The 20,635-nt window shown below is 41.5% G+C and overlaps 1 protein-coding gene and 1 long non-coding RNA gene across 32 annotated transcripts in view; one reads left to right on the top strand and one right to left on the bottom strand.

Annotated features, from left to right (window-relative positions):
• LOC146521797 (receptor-type tyrosine-protein phosphatase delta-like) overlaps positions 1-20,635 on the top strand; it is a 422,277-nt gene that overhangs the window by 350,135 nt on the left and 51,507 nt on the right. For all 31 annotated transcript variants that reach the window (XM_085143970.1, XM_085143979.1, XM_085144116.1 and 28 more), the window contains 2 exons: positions 1,203-1,344; positions 19,923-20,111. In XM_085143970.1, coding sequence (XP_085000096.1) covers positions 1,203-1,344; positions 19,923-20,111 — 331 coding nt within the window. The remainder of the gene's footprint in view (positions 1-1,202; positions 1,345-19,922; positions 20,112-20,635) is intronic.
• Positions 208-19,928, bottom strand: LOC146521798 (uncharacterized). Its single transcript, XR_014871304.1, has 2 exons — positions 2,386-19,928; positions 208-2,355 (listed from the first exon to the last, which is right to left on the bottom strand). It is a non-coding gene; the product is annotated as an uncharacterized LOC146521798 (long non-coding RNA).

Genomic DNA, 20,635 nt, shown 5'->3' with positions numbered 1-20,635 from the left:
CCCATTTCCCTTTTAGAAGCCGCACAACTTCCTTTTTTGATTTGCTCTTTGGCTTTGACTAAGAAAAGAGGCTGTTTCTGCACATCGCCCGCTTTAGCTTGGCCAATGAAATGTTTAAAATGTATTGTTAACTAACATATGCTCAGATATACTGTGAACTTTAAAAATGTCCGTAGGCCTGTGCGCTTGTGTGTGTGTGCGTGCGTGAGTGAGTGTGTGAGCGTTTGCGTGTGTGCAACAGAGCTCTCGGGCCTATTCTTTTTTTTTTATTGAAATCTACCTCTATGCTTAAAAGAGATTGAGTTATGACACACAGATCTTTCTAAAATCAGTGAGTATACAACGTGTAGCATGCAAAACGAAACAAAAAAAACCAAACCCATAGCTGAATAAGCTACCAAAAAACCCACACCTGTTTGTCAGCATTTTATGTGTCGTTCGTCCAAAGCAGTCGATCCTGTCTTTTTGTACCACTACCTCACCTCATGGTACAACTGTCCGTAACCGTTTATCAAGCCACCTTTAACTGTTTGTGCTTGTTTCTGTCCCATTGACACGATCCAGTGTGATGCATTTCCTTCAAAGGATTTAAAAGTTAACTTTAAGAGTGGGACACGTTCAGGTTTCAATTCTCTGCCACCTAAAGTCCAGGCAAAAATTTGTCTGACCAAGATAAAAAAATAAATAAATAAATAAAGTAAAAAAATTCCCCATTCTTAAAGTTAGTCAGCCTCATTGGTTATTTTATAAAGTCTTGCACAGCGCTTAAGTAGATATCCAGCAATTTACAGCTGAACACATAACAAATGGACTCCGTGCCTAACCACAAAGAGTATGCTAGTTTTTGTTTAAATCAAATATAACTAGCACCTATGAATTAGCCACAAGAAAAATAATCCTGCATAAATTCTAAAGATACTCTTTCTATATCTACATAACAACAACGTGCAACATTCATCAGAACATAAATCACTAGGGTTGAGCGTAAGGTAGGCAGCAGCTTTCCTGTCATAGACAGCACATTGTGTCAGTCACCATCAGTGTTGTTAGCTAAATGTCCTCGACAGTGTTGTTTCTGTTTCTTTCTTTCTTGTTTTTCTTTTCTTTTGTTGTTTTTTTTCTCCTTTTTTTCTGCAGAAGGTCCCTCACCCATTGTGAACAAAAAAATCTCCTTTAACATATCCTGTCTCTCGCACCTGCAGGTGATTGAGTTCGACGATGGCTCTGGTTCAGTGCTGAGAATTCAGCCGTTGCGCACGCCCCGAGACGAAGCCATATATGAATGCGTCGCCTCCAACAGTGTTGGAGAGACGAGCGCTACCACCAGACTCACTGTTTTACGTGGTAGGTCCCTCTCAACAGCCCGACAAGCAAAGAAAAAGCCACCACCAACCCTCCCTACTACACACGCACACACATACACACACTACTAATGCACCCTTTTCTTCCAACTAACCCAGGTAAGCTTGAATTTATCTGTTTGATGTCTTTCCTGCCCTCTTTTTTTTTTTTCCTTTATTTTCACCGTCACTCTGCACAGTCAAGCCCACTTCCAGACTTCGGTTACACTCACGTTGTGCATTCTTGATAAGATTTAGTCCATTAGCCATTTAGCCAACTAAGTTTCAGTTTCTAAGTGACTTAAGTCATTTGCATACAGATTTCTGACACAATAATTAAGATGCCAGTTAAATTATGCAAATAGCCATCTATTCCTAGCCTGCAGTGGTTTAATGGAAAAGCTCAGCAATAATTTTCAAATCAGTCATTTTTCATCTCCTGCACTTCAGCTTTGATATTCATTTGACCGTGCAGAAAACAAAGCGGCGCGTTCTCACGCGATTAACCGCCGTATATTGTTCCGAGCGGCGGCAGGTTGGCTCAAAGTCAGCGCCTTCCGGCGGACCAGTGGCTGTTAACACGCCGCGCACCTCCCTCTACACGAAGGTGCATAGCAACCCGGGCGGGAAAGGTCAGCCACTTTGTTTACTTTCAGCGAGCGGTGTGGGTAAAAGTCGGATGACAAATATCGAGTTGCGATGACAGTGGCTCTTTTATAAGGAGCAGTGAACAAAATTTTATCTTGATTACACATAACATCCCATTCAGAGGCAAATATGTGGTGGCCCTGAGCTCAAAAGGCTGCGTAATATCTCTCTAAAACATGACTTGTTTGACTGTGAATGGAGAAAATGGCTTTAGAAGGGAAAAAAAAGAAAAAGCCTTGGGCTGCTTGAATGAGGTGCGCTCCATTATGTGCCACAATTACACAACATGGCAAATGAGTTCCTATTGAGAGGGGTGCTTCCATCCTATAGAAAAAAAGCTGGCACTGCGAGTCTCTGAAGCACCCCCCTACACACACACACACACACACACACACACACAAACACACACATACACACCCAGCCCTTCCTCCCTCCACTCGCTTCTTATCTCACCAGTGAGCCAACAAAAGGCCCTTTGCACTGTCTCCAGAGGCCGATTGAAAGAGAAAGGTGGCACGTTCAAATGCAGCTTTCTCCTGTTTACTCTGGAGCACAAAGTGTGTGTGTGTGTGTGACGCGTGTGCACGTGTGCATGCTCTCACTCACATGCAATATTGTGCATTTCCCCTTCCCTTTCACTCTCACTCTGCCTCTATCTTTGTATTTTCCCTTCACACACACACACACACACAAATAGATAGCTGAGGGATGGGTAGAAGCTGCTCTTCCCGGCTCCGCGGCCTAGCATTAGCATGTTTATTACCATTTCCATTTTGCTCTTCTGCTCGCTCTCCTTTCCCATCAATGTATTGAAGGTGAGTAGAGGCCTATCACGGCTGGAAAAAAAAAATCAGAAAAATGGGGCCGAGCTTTTTCCTCCTCCGCTTTGGTGCAAATATAAAGTTGTGCTCTTTCACGTTGCTTCCTGTGGATACGTCAAATATTGACTCTGTGAGGATTTAGCTGATAATCTGGAATTTTAAAAAAATATAAAAAATATGTTGATTTCACTTCAGTATACGACCACTGCTGTGGAATAACAGAAGTTTAATATACAGTGAGCTTGAGGATTGAGCACAGGTCATGAAACTAATAATAAATGAATACATTAATAATAAGTATGAGCAGTAGCACCAGTTGGACACATAACAGTCACAGCTTCATGTACTTGTGATAAATGTAATAAGACGTGCAACTTGAACACGTACCGCACACACGTGTTCAAGTTGCAAACGCTACTCAAAGACAAGCTGACTTGTGTTCGGCGCAAGGTAGAAATGTGCCGACACGCCGTATTGTAAAAGCGTAGTACTATATGAAGAGCTTGCGAGCGCACAGCGTTACGTCAAGAGTGTGCTATAAATGATTTAGAAGCCCAAAGAGCTTCCTACCTCCAAAAATGCTCCGTACAGTACGGCACTGCTAGTTTTATTCCACACGACATAAACTTCAGCAGATGTTTTTCGAACGCTCGTCTGTCACCAACATGAAAAATTTATTTCACTGGAGAAATGCCGAAGTTACACACAAGTGTGTGATGCAGGCCTGGAGAGATAAATAAGCAAATAAAGATAAGTGCTACTGCACCAGGCCTAATACATATAAAGTGACTGTTCATGTAGTTCATTTAGGCTCCAATGGTCTGTGGAAACGACTGCAAAGCATCTGTTGTGGGAATCTCGCCACAGGGGGCGATGCCTAATTCCATGAAGGAAAAGCACATTCTTGTAATTGCCGTGTTATGAGAAGAGGGGACTTGAGGTGACAAATACCAGGGGATATTAGTATTCCAATGGGCCTCCAACTTGATGGGAAGCGCCATTAGTAATGAACTTCCAAGCTTTAGAGAAGCGATTTGCATGAAAGGCGAACTCGGAAACGTAATGATGTTCCAAGTCAAATCCGCCAGGCCCCGGCATGAGGTGCGGCTTTACTTATTGCACTTTCTTTTCCTTTTCTTTTTTTTACTGGGGGGGGGGTTCTGTGTTTCGATTAACTGTGAGATGACCCGACTCATACGTGATTCATGTCTTTGAATTAGGGTCGTCCCGATTTGCTCGGTAATTGAGAATGACACGAAGAGATTGAAAAATGAAGAAGCAGCACATTTTGGGTGTCATGGCCGGCATACGATTTCAGCAAAAGCGATGTTTAATCTTCTCCATGAGCGTGGACATGCTCACGGCGAGGCGTCTACAACGAGTATACACCTTTAGACGGTTAACTGAAAGTAAACATGAACAACAGCTGAAAATGTAGACAAAACATCGCACGGTGTCTAGACGCTTTGCTAGCGGCACTTCCAGCAGAATGATGTGTACATTTGAGTGCTGCAGTTCATGATTCAGGCGTGATTAAGGATTTATATTTCATCCTCATACTCCCATTATGCTGTCAACAACCATTTCCTGTGCCCCGCACACAAGCAGGCAAACTTATGCAGCTGTGCACAACTTGACAGTGGGAGCGGAAAATGGGAAGCCGCTCTCCTGTGACGGAAAAATAGAATGCATCATTTCCATTTGTATGGAATGGTGCAGGGCTGTGTAGCTGAGACGGATCTTTCCACATGCAATGAAAGCGCCGCTACATGATCAGTGATTATTCATAGATAATGTATACTCCGGGCTCTTTGTCGTTGTTATGGGGGGGAAAAAAGAAACAGTCTCCACTCTTAATAAAAGACGCCAATACCTGCCTAATTGATATTCCAGGCTTTATACGCCGACATCCACAGCACGTGGGTCGACAGAAACCTGCCTGTGAAGCAAAAACGAGCAAATTTGGAGTCATAATAAGGATTAAAATGTACCTTAACACCTCCGCCTAAATGCCATTTTTCATTTGTATGCTCTTGCACCGCTTCTAACAAGTGCAGAGTGCAAGATGAACAAAAAACTGGTCTGCATGCTCAAATTGCTCGGGAAGATAAATGCTGTGTCAGCTGTCTCGCCAGAGTAAGCGTAGCAGTCGGTAGAAAGCAAGTGACCATTGTAAAATCACCGTGTTTGTGATCAGTGGCTTGCAAAAAAGAAAAAAACAGGAGAGGAGGGGGAGCAGTAGCAGCTACCATGCAATTCTCTGGTTTACTGGCGGGAGCTCTACAGAAGGCGAGACCTGAGCTGCCGCATGGAAACACTCAATTTTGTTAGGAAAGTACACTTTTCCTCCAAGGAAATGGTGCTGGGATGACATGCTGACTCGTTGTAAGAGTTTTTAAGTATGGAACTTATCCGAACACTTTTTCTGTTTTGTTTTTTTTGCTCAGTCAAAGCAGATTCATCCTTGTACAATACTTAGATTGTTAAACTCCTTTTCTTCGCAGTCTCTGGCTTTTCAGAGGCCACCAACATTTCATGCGGTTGCTAACTAGTCATTACATCTGCAGCACAGTTTTTTTCCCTCACAAACAGCTTTTCCCAGCAATGCTGGAAGCGTCACAGAGAGTCGATTATCATCATTAGATGTTTCATAAAATAGCCACATTGCTGGGGATTTGGCCTTGATGCTACTTCTCAACTTCGCTCCATCATACGTCACAAAAATGGAGCACGTAATGACAAGTTATTCGTTATTGTAATTAAAAAGATGGAGTTGACTGTCCTCGACGAAATTGATCTTCACGGGAAAGTAAAAGAGAAGGAGAAGAAGAAAAAAAAAGATCATCCCTCAAACCCTTCTATAACGTACTGCGTGGTTAATCACGAGAGCCGATCATTATCTGTATTGTATGCAGGATGATTTAAAACAAAAAGTGCTGCTTGCAAGATGGATGTTGGGACTTTTGCAGCCACGTAGCATGTGAGAAAACAACTGCTGGTGCCTTAGACGCTCTGTGACTGCACTCAGACCGTGATAGATAACTCTGCACGTGTTTCGGCTTTGTATTTATTTTAATAAAACGAAACTCGGCCACACAGATTAATAATTATTGATTCAGACAAATGAGGAATGCACGTTTTGTGTTTGCTTCCTGGCCGTCGATGCCGCTGTCCTCCACAGAGGCCTCGCAGCAGCACCGGCCCGTAATAGGGTCACGATTGATTTTATTGTGCGAACAGTTTCCTCATTCAGTATCAGAGTACAGAGTGCACTATTTTTGTGCTGAATCTAATGCTGACTTGAGAACGGCCTCTGTGTCACAGCTGAAAACCTAAAAAATGTAAATCAAACTGGAATTTGCAGAAAAAGCTTCATATTGAAGATAAAACCCTGCATAGTTCTATTATCTACTTTTTCTACATTACATAGTCTGTAAATAACTCATTGTTTAGACCATTATTATATTATTATGGCCACTATTATAAAATATATATATTTTATATGCGCTCCTGTTGTTCTGTTGTCTCCTTTTTAATGATGCAACTCCAGAATTTTATTAAAAGAAATATGTATGCACTTCTTAGATTTGATGCTTTTTATGACACTTTTTGTGTGTCAGCATTTGTCTGTTATTCAAACTTACAGAAGTTTTACTCAACATGTGAGGTCAGAATAAATGTAACTTCGCTATGCTTGCATAATAACGACAAAGGTCTTGTAATATGTTTATATGTTTTTCAGTTTTATGAGTAAAGAATTGATCCATCCAACACTTTTTACCCCTCAGCTGTAAAAGGCTGGTGGGGTATTGTTGTCACCCTGCCGGGGGCACAGGTTAAGCACCTGCGTTTGTGAATGCAATAACTCGAGAACGAGGCTTTGTAGGAGCTTCAAGTTGATACCATAGATGCATCTGCTAAAATTCTCAGATGAGTCTGAATCTCAGTGATCTCGACCTAAAAGTCAGAGGTCATGTTGTCTGAAAAGCTCGATAACTTGAGAACAAGTTGACCTAGGATTTGGAAATTGAATCCACAGCTGTGTCTACCAGGAGACTGAGGGGTAGAACAAAACAAATCGGTTCTGTTTCTTGCAGCACGAAAAACTTCAGTAGTAATGTACAATAAGCCCTTTGTTATCGGGGCTTTTCAAAATAAATAAATAAATAAATGAATAATTTAAAAAAAATCCCTGCAGCAAAATGTTGGATACATCAGGCTCAAAAAATCTCAAACTTTATCAAATTGGTTTGATTTTGAATGCAATATAAATGAGAGGTATTTTAATGTAACCAGATCAAACAGCACTCAGTGCTGACCTTTAATACTCACTTCTTTTTCAGGAATCCACATCAATTAGATGTTCTAGTGCAATCTCCTATTTCTTATTTTAGATCTAACGTATTGCAATAAGAGACTTATGGTCGATCTCCAGTTTTAAACCTAATATAATATAACCTAATGCAACTTATAACATGACCTAAGACAATGAGTTAAGGTAACAATTTAAGTCTTTGTGCATTTCAGGCACATCTACGAAGGACTGGGGTTGAAATTATGTGTTTGGCTGTGAGGCAAATGCTAAAAAAGCTTTTTAATCGAACCCTTTTCATGATGGGCTTCCTTTGAATCTTCCTCCTATTTTGTGTGAGACCTGTTTAGGCATCGTGAGAGCATAATAATGCAGATAAAAAGCATGTCTCACAAGCTGTAGTCTGAGATTTGGCAACCATGCTAAGACTCTTCAGTAGAAGTTTGTAAGGTTTATCTTAAGCACCGAGCATAATACAAACTAGCATCTGACAACCGGCTTAGAGGGCATTCTGTTTAGGATGTTTACCATCTTATATGAATCTGTTAACATGCTAACATTTCTTATATCATCTACATGTTTAGAGAAACATTTATGTCGACCTTGAGATCAGATATTAATTCATACATTTTCACCGTCACTTCGCGAGCGCGATAAAATACAATCACTGTTTGTGCACATTACGTAATATCATTGACTGTGAGAAACCTCCGTTTTTCAGCTAATTAATTCTAGCATGACCTGTAGGCTAGCTTTTAAATGCAATATCTGTCATAATGAAACCCTAGGAAACACTTTATAGCTGTCTGCAGTAACTTAACTACCCCTATCAGCATGCATTGCACAGTGGCTGCTGCTACTTGCTGGTACTTGTGCTGCACACTGGGAAAAACAAGAGAGTTCTCCACTACCTCAAACACACAAGTTACCCAAAGGCCGGCTTCCTGAAAGACAGGGTGCAGCTGGTATCGCTGCACTATATGGCAGAGCATAACATATATTTAATCAGGAATACTCCTTTGGCTAGACTAGGAGGGACACAAGGTCATAAAATGAGGAGTGTGTAAGTCTGAGCCAGGTAGTCGAGGGGTGCTAATGTTAGCAGCTTTGATCTTAGCTGCACTCAAAAGTAATTTTCTACTAGATTAATTGGTACTGCAGGGTCATCCTAAATGCATCTAATGATCTTGAGAAACTTCTCAAGCCATGTAAGGTTGCTTGCTAATTACAACCAAACAACTTTGGTGAAAAGTGATGCGTCAAGAATTAATTTTGTGCTACTGCACCCTCCCCGTACATGTGTTATATTAAGAATAAATGCGGTGACTAATTCGAAGCAAAGGGGGAAGAAACCTCATATTTTTGTCGTTGCCTGTTTCATCATCTTTGAGCGCACCTGTCAAATCTCAAAACTTAAAGCAATATAGCAATATCCGTGATAAAACGATGCCAGAACCCGCCTGCTGTGACACCCATCTCCCGCAGTCGCTTTTGGAGGAGAATGCCTGTCTGCTAAATTTGAAAAGCCTGATACAACCCCATTTTCCATTAGGGCTCTTTGAGAGCCAAGAGGTCCTCTCTGCAGGATGTTAGCAAGCATGAATAATCTCTATACCCCCCTCTCCTGCTAGTAAGCTTTTAGAAATATAAATTATTGAAATGGCTGGTGCTAGGTTTTTCCTTTCTCGGGAGGAAGTGAACTTGTATAAAAGTCAGCTTCCTCAGACATTTATACCACTCCTTTTATACGTCTCCCAGAGTGTTCGTCTGAGTCTACCGATACCACGGCATAACCCTTAAAGATAGCCTAACCTTTGCTTGTCAATGTACAGTACACGAAGGTTAATGAAGCAACTCAGCGTCTCACGGTTTCGCCGTCTGTCTTTTTTTGCTGCCTGCTAGGAAACCTCACCTAGTCGCCGATGCTCTCCTGAGCTCCCGCCGACTCCGGCTTCTGGCTTTGGCCTTCATCAGCTGCCCCTGAACCGATAAGACGAATAAGGCAACGTTGTTTTATGATAAATGTTGATGCTTTATTAAACTTAAAGTTTCAAACATATAGTTATCCCAAGTGGGCGGCGAGAGGGTAAATATACAGTGACTAAGCCTGAGACATAAAAGCGGAACAGATGTCTGCACTTCAAAGTGACAGAAGCGTTGGTGAGAATGGAGGCGTCTCTAAGGAGAAGGTAGCGTGCGGTTGTTTATATATTCCCTTCCACGTCCTCTTTATTTGTGAATGCTTAATGCACTCAGGAGGATCAAATGAGGGTTGATGGACTGTTAAGAAAAAGCTAAAAAAATAAATAAATAAAGGGAGAAAAAAAAGAAGAAGAGGCTTCCTAAGGTGCATCTCATGATGTTGAGAGGGACTAAATGACATCCATTTTGCCTTTGTGCTTGGCAAAAAGCTGAAAGCGCTGTCAAATAGTTTGCTCCCTCCTCTGCTGATTACTAATAGTTGGAAAAAAAATGTGGATGGAAAACATCCACAAGAATATTTCTTTTTTTCTTTCTTCCTTTCCAACTAAATAAATGGGACACTGTTTTCTGGAGTAAATGGAATCATTGCTCAGGGTAACAACCAGCAAATGGAATATGCAAAGTAAAATCCTGAAGAGGGCGGGAGAAGGACATAAGCGAACGCGGAGGCGGGAGACGCAAAAAGACTGATCGAGAGAGTCCTCGACGTAAAGCAAATTTAAAGCCCGGGATGAACTGGATCCAGACTGATGGAGCCGGTAAACAGGGGCGAAAGCAAAAGACGAAGAAAGACTTGATTGAAGGTAGAGCAGGTCTCAACCTCCCTCTCTACCTTGCCCTTAGGTGATCTTTACTCAGAACAGTACATCTGGCTGAGCTGACATGTAGTCTGTAAAGCAACAACGAAAAAAAAAAGTGGGGGGGGGGCATCTGAGTGTAAATGGAGCTTTGTGCTTGGCTTCCTGCCTGTCTTGCTGCTTGCCCAGCCAGGCCTGTAGAGAAAGGCCCCCTCTCCGCCCTTCCTGCTTCATCTCTCCTTTTCATCTCGCTCTTTACCCATCCATTTTAGCGCTACCCCTAAGGGGCATCCGACACTAACACTCCCTCTCTGCTTTCATTCTCTTCCTCCCACTCCCTTCGCTTATGTTGTAAATGGAGGAATATCACAGCTAATCCGTCATGTTTATGAATGACATTGGGCCTACGGAGAGTTGGTTCGCCTTGCCAGAAGTGGCGTACATCTCTGTTGCATGCCCTCTGCTTGGCTGATCCAATCTGCCCCAGCAGCAGTGACCATAAAAAAAAAAGTCTATGGGGGAAGGCAGGCTTGGAGGGACATTTTGTTGGGTCACTTTAAAGCTTTTTTTAAAAAAAGAAATCATTTTTCCACCCAATATTTTCTATCGAACTGTAAAAACCAAAGCTGCTCTCTCTGTGGACCTCACGTCGCGTCAGTGTAAACCTTCCAGCTGTGTTTTAAGGGCGTTGTGGACAAATTAATAACAAGAATACTCTAATTCGATTGCTCAACATAAGTTATTCTTAGAGGCTCAAGGCTGCGATGGTTTGGGCATGTGCAGAGGAGGACAGGAAGTTGGAGATGGAGCTGCCAGGCAGGAGGGAAAGAGAAGACCACAGAGAAAATGTAGTGAAGGAGGATGTGAAAAGGGTTGATGTGACAGAGGAAGAGATGGAGATAGAGGCAGATGAGCCGCTGTGGCGACCCCTAAAGGGAGAGGCTGAAAGCTGAAACCTGGGTATTGTTTTTGTCGGGATACAAGAAAATTGCAAATGTGAAATACGTGTAATTTGGCTTTTGCATCATGTGATCTCACCTTCTTGCTGTTGATTTGGAGGAGCCAATCCGTAGAAAGCTGACTAAAAGGAAAGACTTAAAGCGAGATGAGCTAAAACAAGTGACCTCAGGTAACAGATGATCAGCTCCGAGTCGAAAGATTAACTACAATTATTCTGAACAGTGAATCATGCAAGTCTAATCTAGCTGGAGCTGGAAATGAGCATAATGAAATAATTTAATGAAAGAAAAATGTTGACTTAAAAGTTTTACAACTATTTCTCCAAAGTCACTCTGAATGAGGAAATTGTTCATGTGTGAAGGCTTTCTTGTGGGGGGTTGCCTGTGATTAATAGATTGACTCTACAATGCTTTCCTCATAATTTCAGGCATTAGGTGAGGATTTTTAATGACAAATAAGCAGCATTCAATTAATTACACAATCTCAAAGGGGATTTATGGAAGAAACAATCAGTGCGGGGCAAAAGGGGGAGACGAAGCTATTTTTCACTGAGACAGACTGCCGTGAACCTCGGGTTAAGAGAGCTTTCTGCGCCTTCACCTTCCTCCTCCCATATTTCGTTCCAACATTCATCATCGCAGGAGTTTTAAAGAACACACAGGATAGTATTTCACAACCAATTCCCTTTTTTCACTGCTTTAGGCCACAGCGGGGAAATAAAAGTTTTAGTGGATAGTCGATGGTCCCTCGTTGTCCGCCCTGGGGTTTTAGCAGTTTTCTCAAAGAGACTGTATTTGTTCAGCAAATTACTGAACTACCTTTTAGAGGCACCAAGCTGGAGAGACTTAATGCCACTTTGTGTCAGAGTGGGAATGTTCCTCCTAAAACTCTATTACAGCAAATTGAAATTAGCGGTTTGAGCCAACTGTGGCACATTCGCGGTAATATTCATTAGCGCGCTCGGTACCTGTTGAATCAACTAATAAACTAGACTGAAGCATATTTTCCGGAGCCAAGCCAGGATTCCAAGGAGCTGCTTTTACCGCACAAAATGAAACGTAAAGGAACAACTGCAGAAACATGTTATGTTTTTGTTAAATTGTCATTCCTCGTGTGGTTTTCTTCACCTCACATCAGATGATTCGTTAATGCCGAACACGAGGCTCTGGCACATACAGCGCGCATGCAGGTATACGTCCAAAACGAGAGGCACCACTCTCTGATCTCGAATGTTAAACGCGCAAATGTATCTTCATTTGAGATAAATGAGTCATGGGCTTTCATGGAAAACACGAACCCTCGGGCTCTTTGCTAGATACAAAAGGATTAGATCTGACATGCAGGTCCTGCACGGACGCATTTGCAAACCTGAAGTAGAAAGCAGCAACCCCTTGCCACTTAAGATTTTCCCATACGGCTGATCTAAGGCTTTTGGACGTACAGAAGTACGACCCCAGACTCTCATGTCTGAAAAGTCCCTTCCAGTCTAGACAATCATAAAGCTACGTGCTACGTTTTAAAACAATTTGAAGGTTGACTCAGAGTTCAGTAGCCTGAATCCTTTAAAGAGCAACACAGGAAGGAGAATTTCAGAATTATCCCTCTTCAACACAGCAGCATGTGCTCTATTAGACGCTAGTGCTGAGCATTTTGTTTTCCATTATTGGATTACTTAAGCAATATCTGCCCAATGCAGGTGCCAGGAGGCTTATTTGGAAAATCAGGCTCAAAGGAAGCTCTAGAGTGAAAAAAACCTAATCTTATTTAGCCTGGACAACATATGTGCCAAGCGGCACTGGGATGTATCAACAAGATAAATACTGGGTCTGAATTCTCTGAGGGCATTCGGGGAGAATTTAGACGTCTCGATTCATAGTTTCTTAAGAATTGCGCGCATGTATGTTTATACTCTGCGTGCTTTTCAGACTTGTTGCTTTAATAGCTGGACCTGCCACTCATGAATGTTACTTTATGCTCCCAGTGCCAGGGGTCATCGCTTTCACTTGCATCTCAACTATTCCAAGTATTCTACCCAAGGCGGTGCCAGCCCATTTATATGCTGAAAGCAATCTTAAGGCATTAGTGGAGTATTTATTTCTTTTTTTTAACTCTGCAAAGCCTCAAAAATGTAAAATTGCCTTCATATATGAGCTTTAATTCGTATCATTTTTGCTACATCCAGCATTTTTGTGCAATTTATTGCTCACAGTTTAGCTTAAAAACGTGCTTAAAAACATCAGGCTGATGTAGAAGTCTCGAAAACTCTCAAATATGATTCAGTTGGTGTTATAGGGTTAAATATTGTTTCATGCCACACGCTAAAGCAGATAAAATATTTTAAGGAATATTTATGAGGTTCTAAAGTAGGAAAACACCATCAAATGTCCTAGTTCAGTGATCAAAAATTAATTTGGGGACACGTTTCACCTCTGCCCAAAGTTAATGGGCAGAATGATGGATGGTGTGTTGAGCTAAGCAACTATGTCCAAGTTCAAGATTGAGGTTGTTCAACCAAGCTGCAGGTAGCTGATAAAGCAAAGGGTGGGCTCAGATTCAGAACCTGTCACTCATTAGGAGCTGGATTGTAAAGTGCATCTTTTTTTTTTTAACCACAGTATAAAGTGTACCTTGTAAATAGAGCAAGGAAATCAACTGCGACGTGGGTGAAAGTGGTGAAACATTAGAGCGGAGGGGAGGGAGAGAAGAATGGAACAGATGCCGTCATAGAATTGGCACAAAATGAAATTGCTGCCTTCTTTTGTTAATCAAGAGCTCTTACGTCTGGTTGAGTAATTTTGTTTGTGTGAAAACAAAAGCATAATTAACAGTTCCCTCTCCGTGCCAAAGGGAGAAAAAAATGAACATGTCAGTGGAACAGGAGCCGAACAGAACATTTTATTGACGGGGATTTAGGTCGTCTCTCGCAGCGTTTTTAGAGAAGCGTGAACAAATCATACAGGTCACCGTTTTTTTCATAAAACCTTGTTTTATTTTGCTTTCTTTAAACATCAAGAGCGTTAGCACAAATCACGTTTAGGCAAAAACAAAGTTAACCAAAATTTTAAAAAGATCCATAAACATGAACAATGTCAAGCCTGCAGCGCTGGAGCAAGTCTGCCTCTTAATAATTATAGTTATTTGCTATTCATCCTTTTTTTCACTTTACATCCTTTATTTAAATTTCTCTGTGCTTTCTCCTAAACTGTGTACACAGAGTTCTTTTAGAAAACCGAGTCGATGCAGGCTAATGTATTAGCAAAGTCGATTCCAAACAATGCTCTCGTATTGAGTAAAATCCCTGTATGATTAATATGATTAGCACTCTAACCCTCCTAAATTCTCTGATCTTCTTTCTCACTTGTTTTGGATTTTGGAGCATTGAAACAGCTTTTTAATCAGTGTCCCTCAACTTCAAATTATATGCTACGGTGTGGTGGGAAAAATGGTTTGGGCTCAGACTGCTGAGAAAAATAAGCACTACTGTCACACTCAACATGGTTGATGTTTTGCAGCTTCTTTTCTTTTCTGCTAGTCTCATCTTGGGAGGGGTAGCGAGGATCAGATGGATTTCCTGAATTGGGCAAAAATCCTCTTTAGGACGACGACAGGAAGTGGTGTAAATAGTTAAAGACGTCCACCTGAGCCAAATTCCTGCACGTTCATAACTGACAATCTTTTGCGAAGACGGGATACCAAAACACAGACTCCCGTGCTGCTGCCACAGCAAGTGACCTGTGACAGCCTCTTTGAGGAGATTGTATCCACTCAAATATGTCCAACAAGTATACCTTTTTATGTCCTCGCGGGATTTTCCCCGAAGAATAACCTCAACCACGAGGGTGAAAAGTCTTGTTCCGCTTGGGGAGAAAAGGGGTCGGACCAAATCCAATCCTTGTGCAGCAACCACAGAACTAAAGCCAGAATGTGACTGGAAAGGTTTATGTTTTTATGGCTTTACTTGGAAAGTCCGATGCAACAAAGGCTTATTTTCTTCTCGGATTCCTTCATCGGGTATTTTTGGAGCCAGCTGTGATTTGCCAAATGTGATTTCAGTGTCACAAAAGAGCATCCATAACTCACGATATGGGGAATGTGTTTGTTTTTTCAAATTTACACTTCATTTCACAACCAATGTGTGCTACTTCTTGGTTATTTTTAGAACAGTGTGTAGCTTCTTGACATCTCTAGTCCAGTGCGTGACTATCAAGATTTACTACACATAAATTGTCAAACTTACTTTGCTTAAAGCTGCGAAGCTGTTAACTTAACTAAATGCGATGCAAGGCAACACCGGCACACTGCAGCGTTGCTTTGTTAAAAAACCTGTGCTGTGTGCACAGCTTGACATTCACCGGATAAATGAAAGTGATAGCGAAGACACGGTTGAACGTCTGCTGATCCTGTGTAGGTGCTGAGCAGGAGAAACAAACAGGCTTTTCATTTTGATGTCTGAACCCAGTGTCACACAGCTGTCAACATGTAAGTGCGTGCCAAATTTAGGCAGCGTTTCTGGCCTTATGTGCAGGTCCCCATGCCTCACAAATGAATTCGTGTCCATAGATCTAACCACGTTAGCTTTCTAAGACACTGTAAACGTCGCCTTGTACAGCTACCTCGGTGTTGCATCAACTAAAGCACACTTGTGAGGAACTGATTGGCTAAACGGCGCCTCTGTCAGTTCAGACTACACCAAGTCTATTTAATTAAATCCTGAAAAAAAGGGTTTTTGTCACTCTGGTCACTAAATCTTTTAAGTTACAAGTGAAAAATGACAAAAAAAATTGAATTTATTGCTGTACTGAAGCAACACTTTAGAAACTTTAATGGCCCCTGTTGTCATACAAGGAAAATGTGATTTTACTTATGCTCATATTCTGTATGAGTGATCAATAGATATAATCTGCTAATGGGGTGAGTTTATGTCCAATGGCCGTATGTCTTCTGCAGAAATCTGCTCACCGAGGTACTTTTTGAGCCAATGTCCTTTTTATACTCATCCAATACTTGGCAACACACACTCATATGGCCTGATAGCCTGGCAGTGGCTAATGTGTGCAAATTGTCATTGGGAGTCTTTTTATATCAAGCACCAGTGCTCAGCACTTCTTTAGAAGGTGACTTCAGCATTTCTCTCCCTTCCATCTCATTTAGTGTGTAGATCCATTGTTGAATATACAGTATGGGTCTGTAAAGCAGGAAGTGCCCTTGTCTTAGGGTGTCCTTGAGATTGCAGTCCGGACCCAGGTAGAATGAGCGAGCGAGAAAAATTATGTAAAAACCATTCCGCTTTTTACCTGTTAATTTCACCCTTCAGGTTTGACTTTCATTTATTGCACGGAGCGGCTTAGCACTGTTTTCATGGCACCTAGCACATAATGTATTCACCCCAGCCTACACGTTCAACAACAAATGCAAGCGCCCCAAACTTTTCCAGTTTCCCCCCCTGACAGGATGCACTTGAGACCTTTTAAGTGGCACTGAAACAGCTCCTTACTGACAATCTATGCAAGTCGAAAAAACTGCAAACCACTTGGTCTCTGCTTGACTAATTATTTCAGTCTTTACCTCTAATGCAATGTCAATAAACCACGTTCTTCAAAAATGTGCAACATTTGCGATTAAAGAGCAATTCATGTGATTTAATTTTGCTCTATTAGCCTTATAAGGAGAACGCTGCAGCAGCTCTGTTGACATGAGTTGTTAATCTCAGCAGCAGCTTCCAATTGTGTTCAATTTCCCCTTCCTTTATTTATTATCACAATGGTAATTCACTTCACTATGAAATAAATGAGGGTAGAGCTAAGAGTTACAAGTGGCTTGAGAATATGAATGTAGTTGCGTTTGTTGTATCTAAAGTTTGGGATCTGTGCGAGGAAAGTTTTCAGATAGCTCACTGTCGATGTCGTGGCTTTGTGACCATTCTTGATGAGCGCAAGTTCACGAGGCAGCTGTAAATTACATTTCTGGCCAAAGTAGGAATGCATGCATGCACGAGGCCAGAACTATTTGTAACAAATCATTAATTTTGTCTGGACGCACACCGGCTGAATGCACTAAAAATATGGTTTAGCGAAATGTAACACTCATTTAGATAATATGGCTTTGGCAAAAGTGCACATTGTTCACTTGACCCCACATTTTTTTTTTTCCCCTCACACAATTCTTCTGTGTGATACTGTAGTTAATCAGTAGGCTGAATCAGTCGTGCGGCTGTGATTCCACATGATTTTACAGAGTACACCACTTACAGTTTAAAATGAAATGTCCCCTGCCCCTCTTTTGCAGTCCTTAAAGCGGCAGCGCGAGAACAGTTCTAACAAATTACAGGATAGCTAAATGATGATCTCTTGAGCACTTTGTTTTAGAATACATTGCAATCTCGTGAGCGTTGCATTTTAATTCGCATGGATTGTCACATCTAATTACTATATTCAACACGCATCCTTGCTCATAGGCTTGCCTCTGGCTATTGTGTTTGATCAGGTATACTTTGGACTCACTGTAGAATCAACTAATTGTCTGTTCGACCTTGAACAGGCTGGAGGGAGCCTGGACAGGAGCTACCATGTACAATTAATTCATTTCCCCTCCCTCCGTGTCTTTCTTCATTTGAATGAGCAGTGCACTTTCTCACATTAAACTGCTCTTTCATTCCTTGATAGTTGTTAACCTAGAGCTTTTATTGGAGCTAAGTGATTGGGACCAAATTTGGCATAGACTTCAAGTACTGCACCTTTTTTGCAAAATCAATAGTTAAACATATGTGACCATTCTTTACATTTTTATGTTGATGTTTTACCAAACTCACGCTGAAACCAGTTTATATTTATGGGAATGAGAACTGAGATTTGTAACGCCTGTTTGCATCTTCTAAACACTTCAGACTGAGTCAGTGTTTAATTTGTAGACCTGTTTTTTCTAAGGTGATATATGCTGATGGAAAATGTTAATAGTTCTTGAAGACTATTAAATGAACATTAAAAAACAATAGACTGAACATCAATCATTTAGCCACCCTCCGTGGGTTATGAATCATGGCAAAAACAAGTTCCCAAGGGAAAAAGAATAATATTTGAATAATTTCTAAGTATTTTATCCAAAAATCAGCCCTGTTCTTTTTCTTGTATACTTTTCTAGTATTTACAATGTTAATTAATTAAGGCCACTGTGTGACAGAGGCGATTTGATTAAGTGCTTGCTGTTTTTACGAGCATCTGTACTGTGCCAACAACAAGCAGACACAATGCCAGATAACTGCAAAAGTTTAACAAGAGTAAAGCCACAGCATCTTTCATTACCTTAATGGAAGCTGGAAATGATAAAGATAACGTATACTCTCGGGAGCCACAAAATTAAAACTACTGACAGGTAAAGTGAATAACCCTACGATGTGGCTTTCTGCTGGGAATCCTCGTTTCCTGGCATTTAGCTGCTTGGTATGACACACAGCTTAACTTTAAACCAATTTCAGCATCACTCCCTGATGGCAGAGGCCTCCTGACAGCAGAACAAGGTGCTCAAGGTTTTGACCCAGCCTCCAAACGCCCCAGATCCCAATCCACACAAGCTTCGATGGGATATGCCAGAAAAGCCCAATTAACCCCCCACCCCCACCCAGAGAACCCAAAGGGTTTGGAGTCATTGTTCCAGTTCCACAAACCAGATGCCACCCATGTCTGTGCCCTGACAAGATGTCCTGTATATCTAAAAGCACATATTGGCAAAGAAAACAACTTCTTTTAAAAGGAGTGAGTGCACTCCATAGGCTTGGAAATGATCAAAACCCTTTAAAAAGCCTATAGTTGTCCATTTTCAAAGATGCAGCAATCTTTACCTTACACATCAGTTCAGTCGGGGACACAGAGTTGCATTGGAAAACTTTTGCAGCACAGTCTGAAATCACTCATTTGCAACACTGTGTGTTTCTGAGAAGATTTATCCATGGCGGTGGCTTCTCATGCCAGATACCCAAAAGCATTGTTGGAAGGCAGCCATAATTGTCGTTTGGCTGTGCTGCAGACTATGGCATCTCAAAGCAGTTTCTAGTCTGATGTCGCCTCATGAAAATTTAATGAAGAAATAGTTTCCAAAAAGGTGCCGTTTACGAAAGCAACAGAAGACACTAGTTAGCGATATCCCTGCAGGGAAAGCAAAACTTAAAGATGTACATAAACCTCATTGGCATTAACAGTAAGCAGGTCTTGTTTGGCAGGTTAAGACTTAGCCAATGTTGAAGAGTGGCAGATATTTTGCATATGGGGGATCTTGCGGTGTAGACAGTGTTTGAGTCTGCAGCCTCTCAGAGATCATCACTTGCTTCAAAGTGAAAATACTTCCTGTTGGGAGCTGTGAGCTTCAGACAAAACTGCTCTGGGCTTTGATTTTCTTTGTTTTGCTCAAAGAACATGGTTGGGGCAAAAGTGCAGCGTGAGTTATTTTCTTTCACTTCTCAAACGGCAGCAAGATGTTGCTCGCCCTTGTTCAATCAGAAAGTTGAGACGTGCGCGGGAACAAGACAGCTTTTACAACACGGCAAAGCTACCTGCCATCACCAAAGGACATCGAAGCTCTGCTGCACGTGTAGCCACTGAAGCCCCATCCTTTCTCCCAGGAAAAGAAAGACTGGCATTTATATGCTGTGGATGGATTGCATTATTATCGCTCTCATATCTATTACTCTCAGGAGTCGTTTAACTTAGCTTAAATTAGCTTAGCATGAAGACTCAAAACATATAATTGATTCCTATTTTTAATTTACCCCAAGCTACCTAAGCTACTTATAAAATTCTTTCCTTTTTCTTCATTTATTTCCTTAAGCCAAGGTTTATTTACAGTAGCTGCCTGTTAACTTTTTACGCTAAGCTAACTAGCTGCTAGCTTTAGCTTATTGTATCGTATTTGTCATTCAAAAATGCTGCTATATAGACAAGCTATTTCTTTAAATGCTAAAGATTTTTTTCTTCTTTTATTTTCCAATTATCTCTTCCCCCTCCCTAGCACAAGGTTTGATGCTATGCTCAGTTCTGATATATGCTACAATGTCTGTATAACCTATTTGCAGAGGACCAGCTGCCCCCTGGTTTCCCCACCATAGACATGGGCCCACAGTTGAAAGTTGTGGAGCGAACACGCACTGCCACCATGCTCTGTGCTGCCAGCGGCAACCCAGACCCAGATATCTCTTGGTTCAAAGACTTCCTCCCTGTCAACACCAGCAACAACAATGGGCGCATTAAACAACTCAGATCAGGTAGGTTTCCTCTGCTGAAAATCTAATTACCGGACAGGGAAGTCTTCTTTCTTGTTTTCTTCTATCTGATCTGCTCCCCCTATTGTATCCTCTGTTCTTTCATCCACTTCTTCCTCCCATAATTTAACTTCTCATTTGGCTTTTAATTTTGTAGGTAATGGCATTGTTTCTACTATTTCCTGTCCTCTACTTTCTGTACACCCTGGTGTGTTGTGTCCGTTTGTGTGTCTCCCTTTGTCTTCCAGTGTTGTCATGGGCTGTTGGGATTGTTCCCCCTCCCTCTGTGTTTGCTGGCTTCTGCCCCAAATTCTGCCCTCATTGCTCACTGCTGTGACTTTTTTACAATGAATTCTTTTGCTGTTTTCTGTTGATTTCCTTTCCACTGCATTGGTGCAGAATTTTTTAGAACCATTTTCTTCATGTTCTTATGTCTTTTCTTTTAACAATTAATATTCAACATTCAGCTTCATTCAGAATCTGCAACGGAGTGCGCATACTTTTAAAACAGGAAAACACGCTCCCTC

The sequence above is a fragment of the Neolamprologus multifasciatus genome, chromosome 3 (genome assembly GCF_963576455.1).
Source record: "Neolamprologus multifasciatus chromosome 3, fNeoMul1.2, whole genome shotgun sequence".
Classification (NCBI taxonomy): Eukaryota; Metazoa; Chordata; class Actinopteri; order Cichliformes; family Cichlidae; genus Neolamprologus; species Neolamprologus multifasciatus.
Note: the sequence above shows the minus strand (reverse complement) of the source record. Positions and strands in the feature narration are given on the sequence as shown.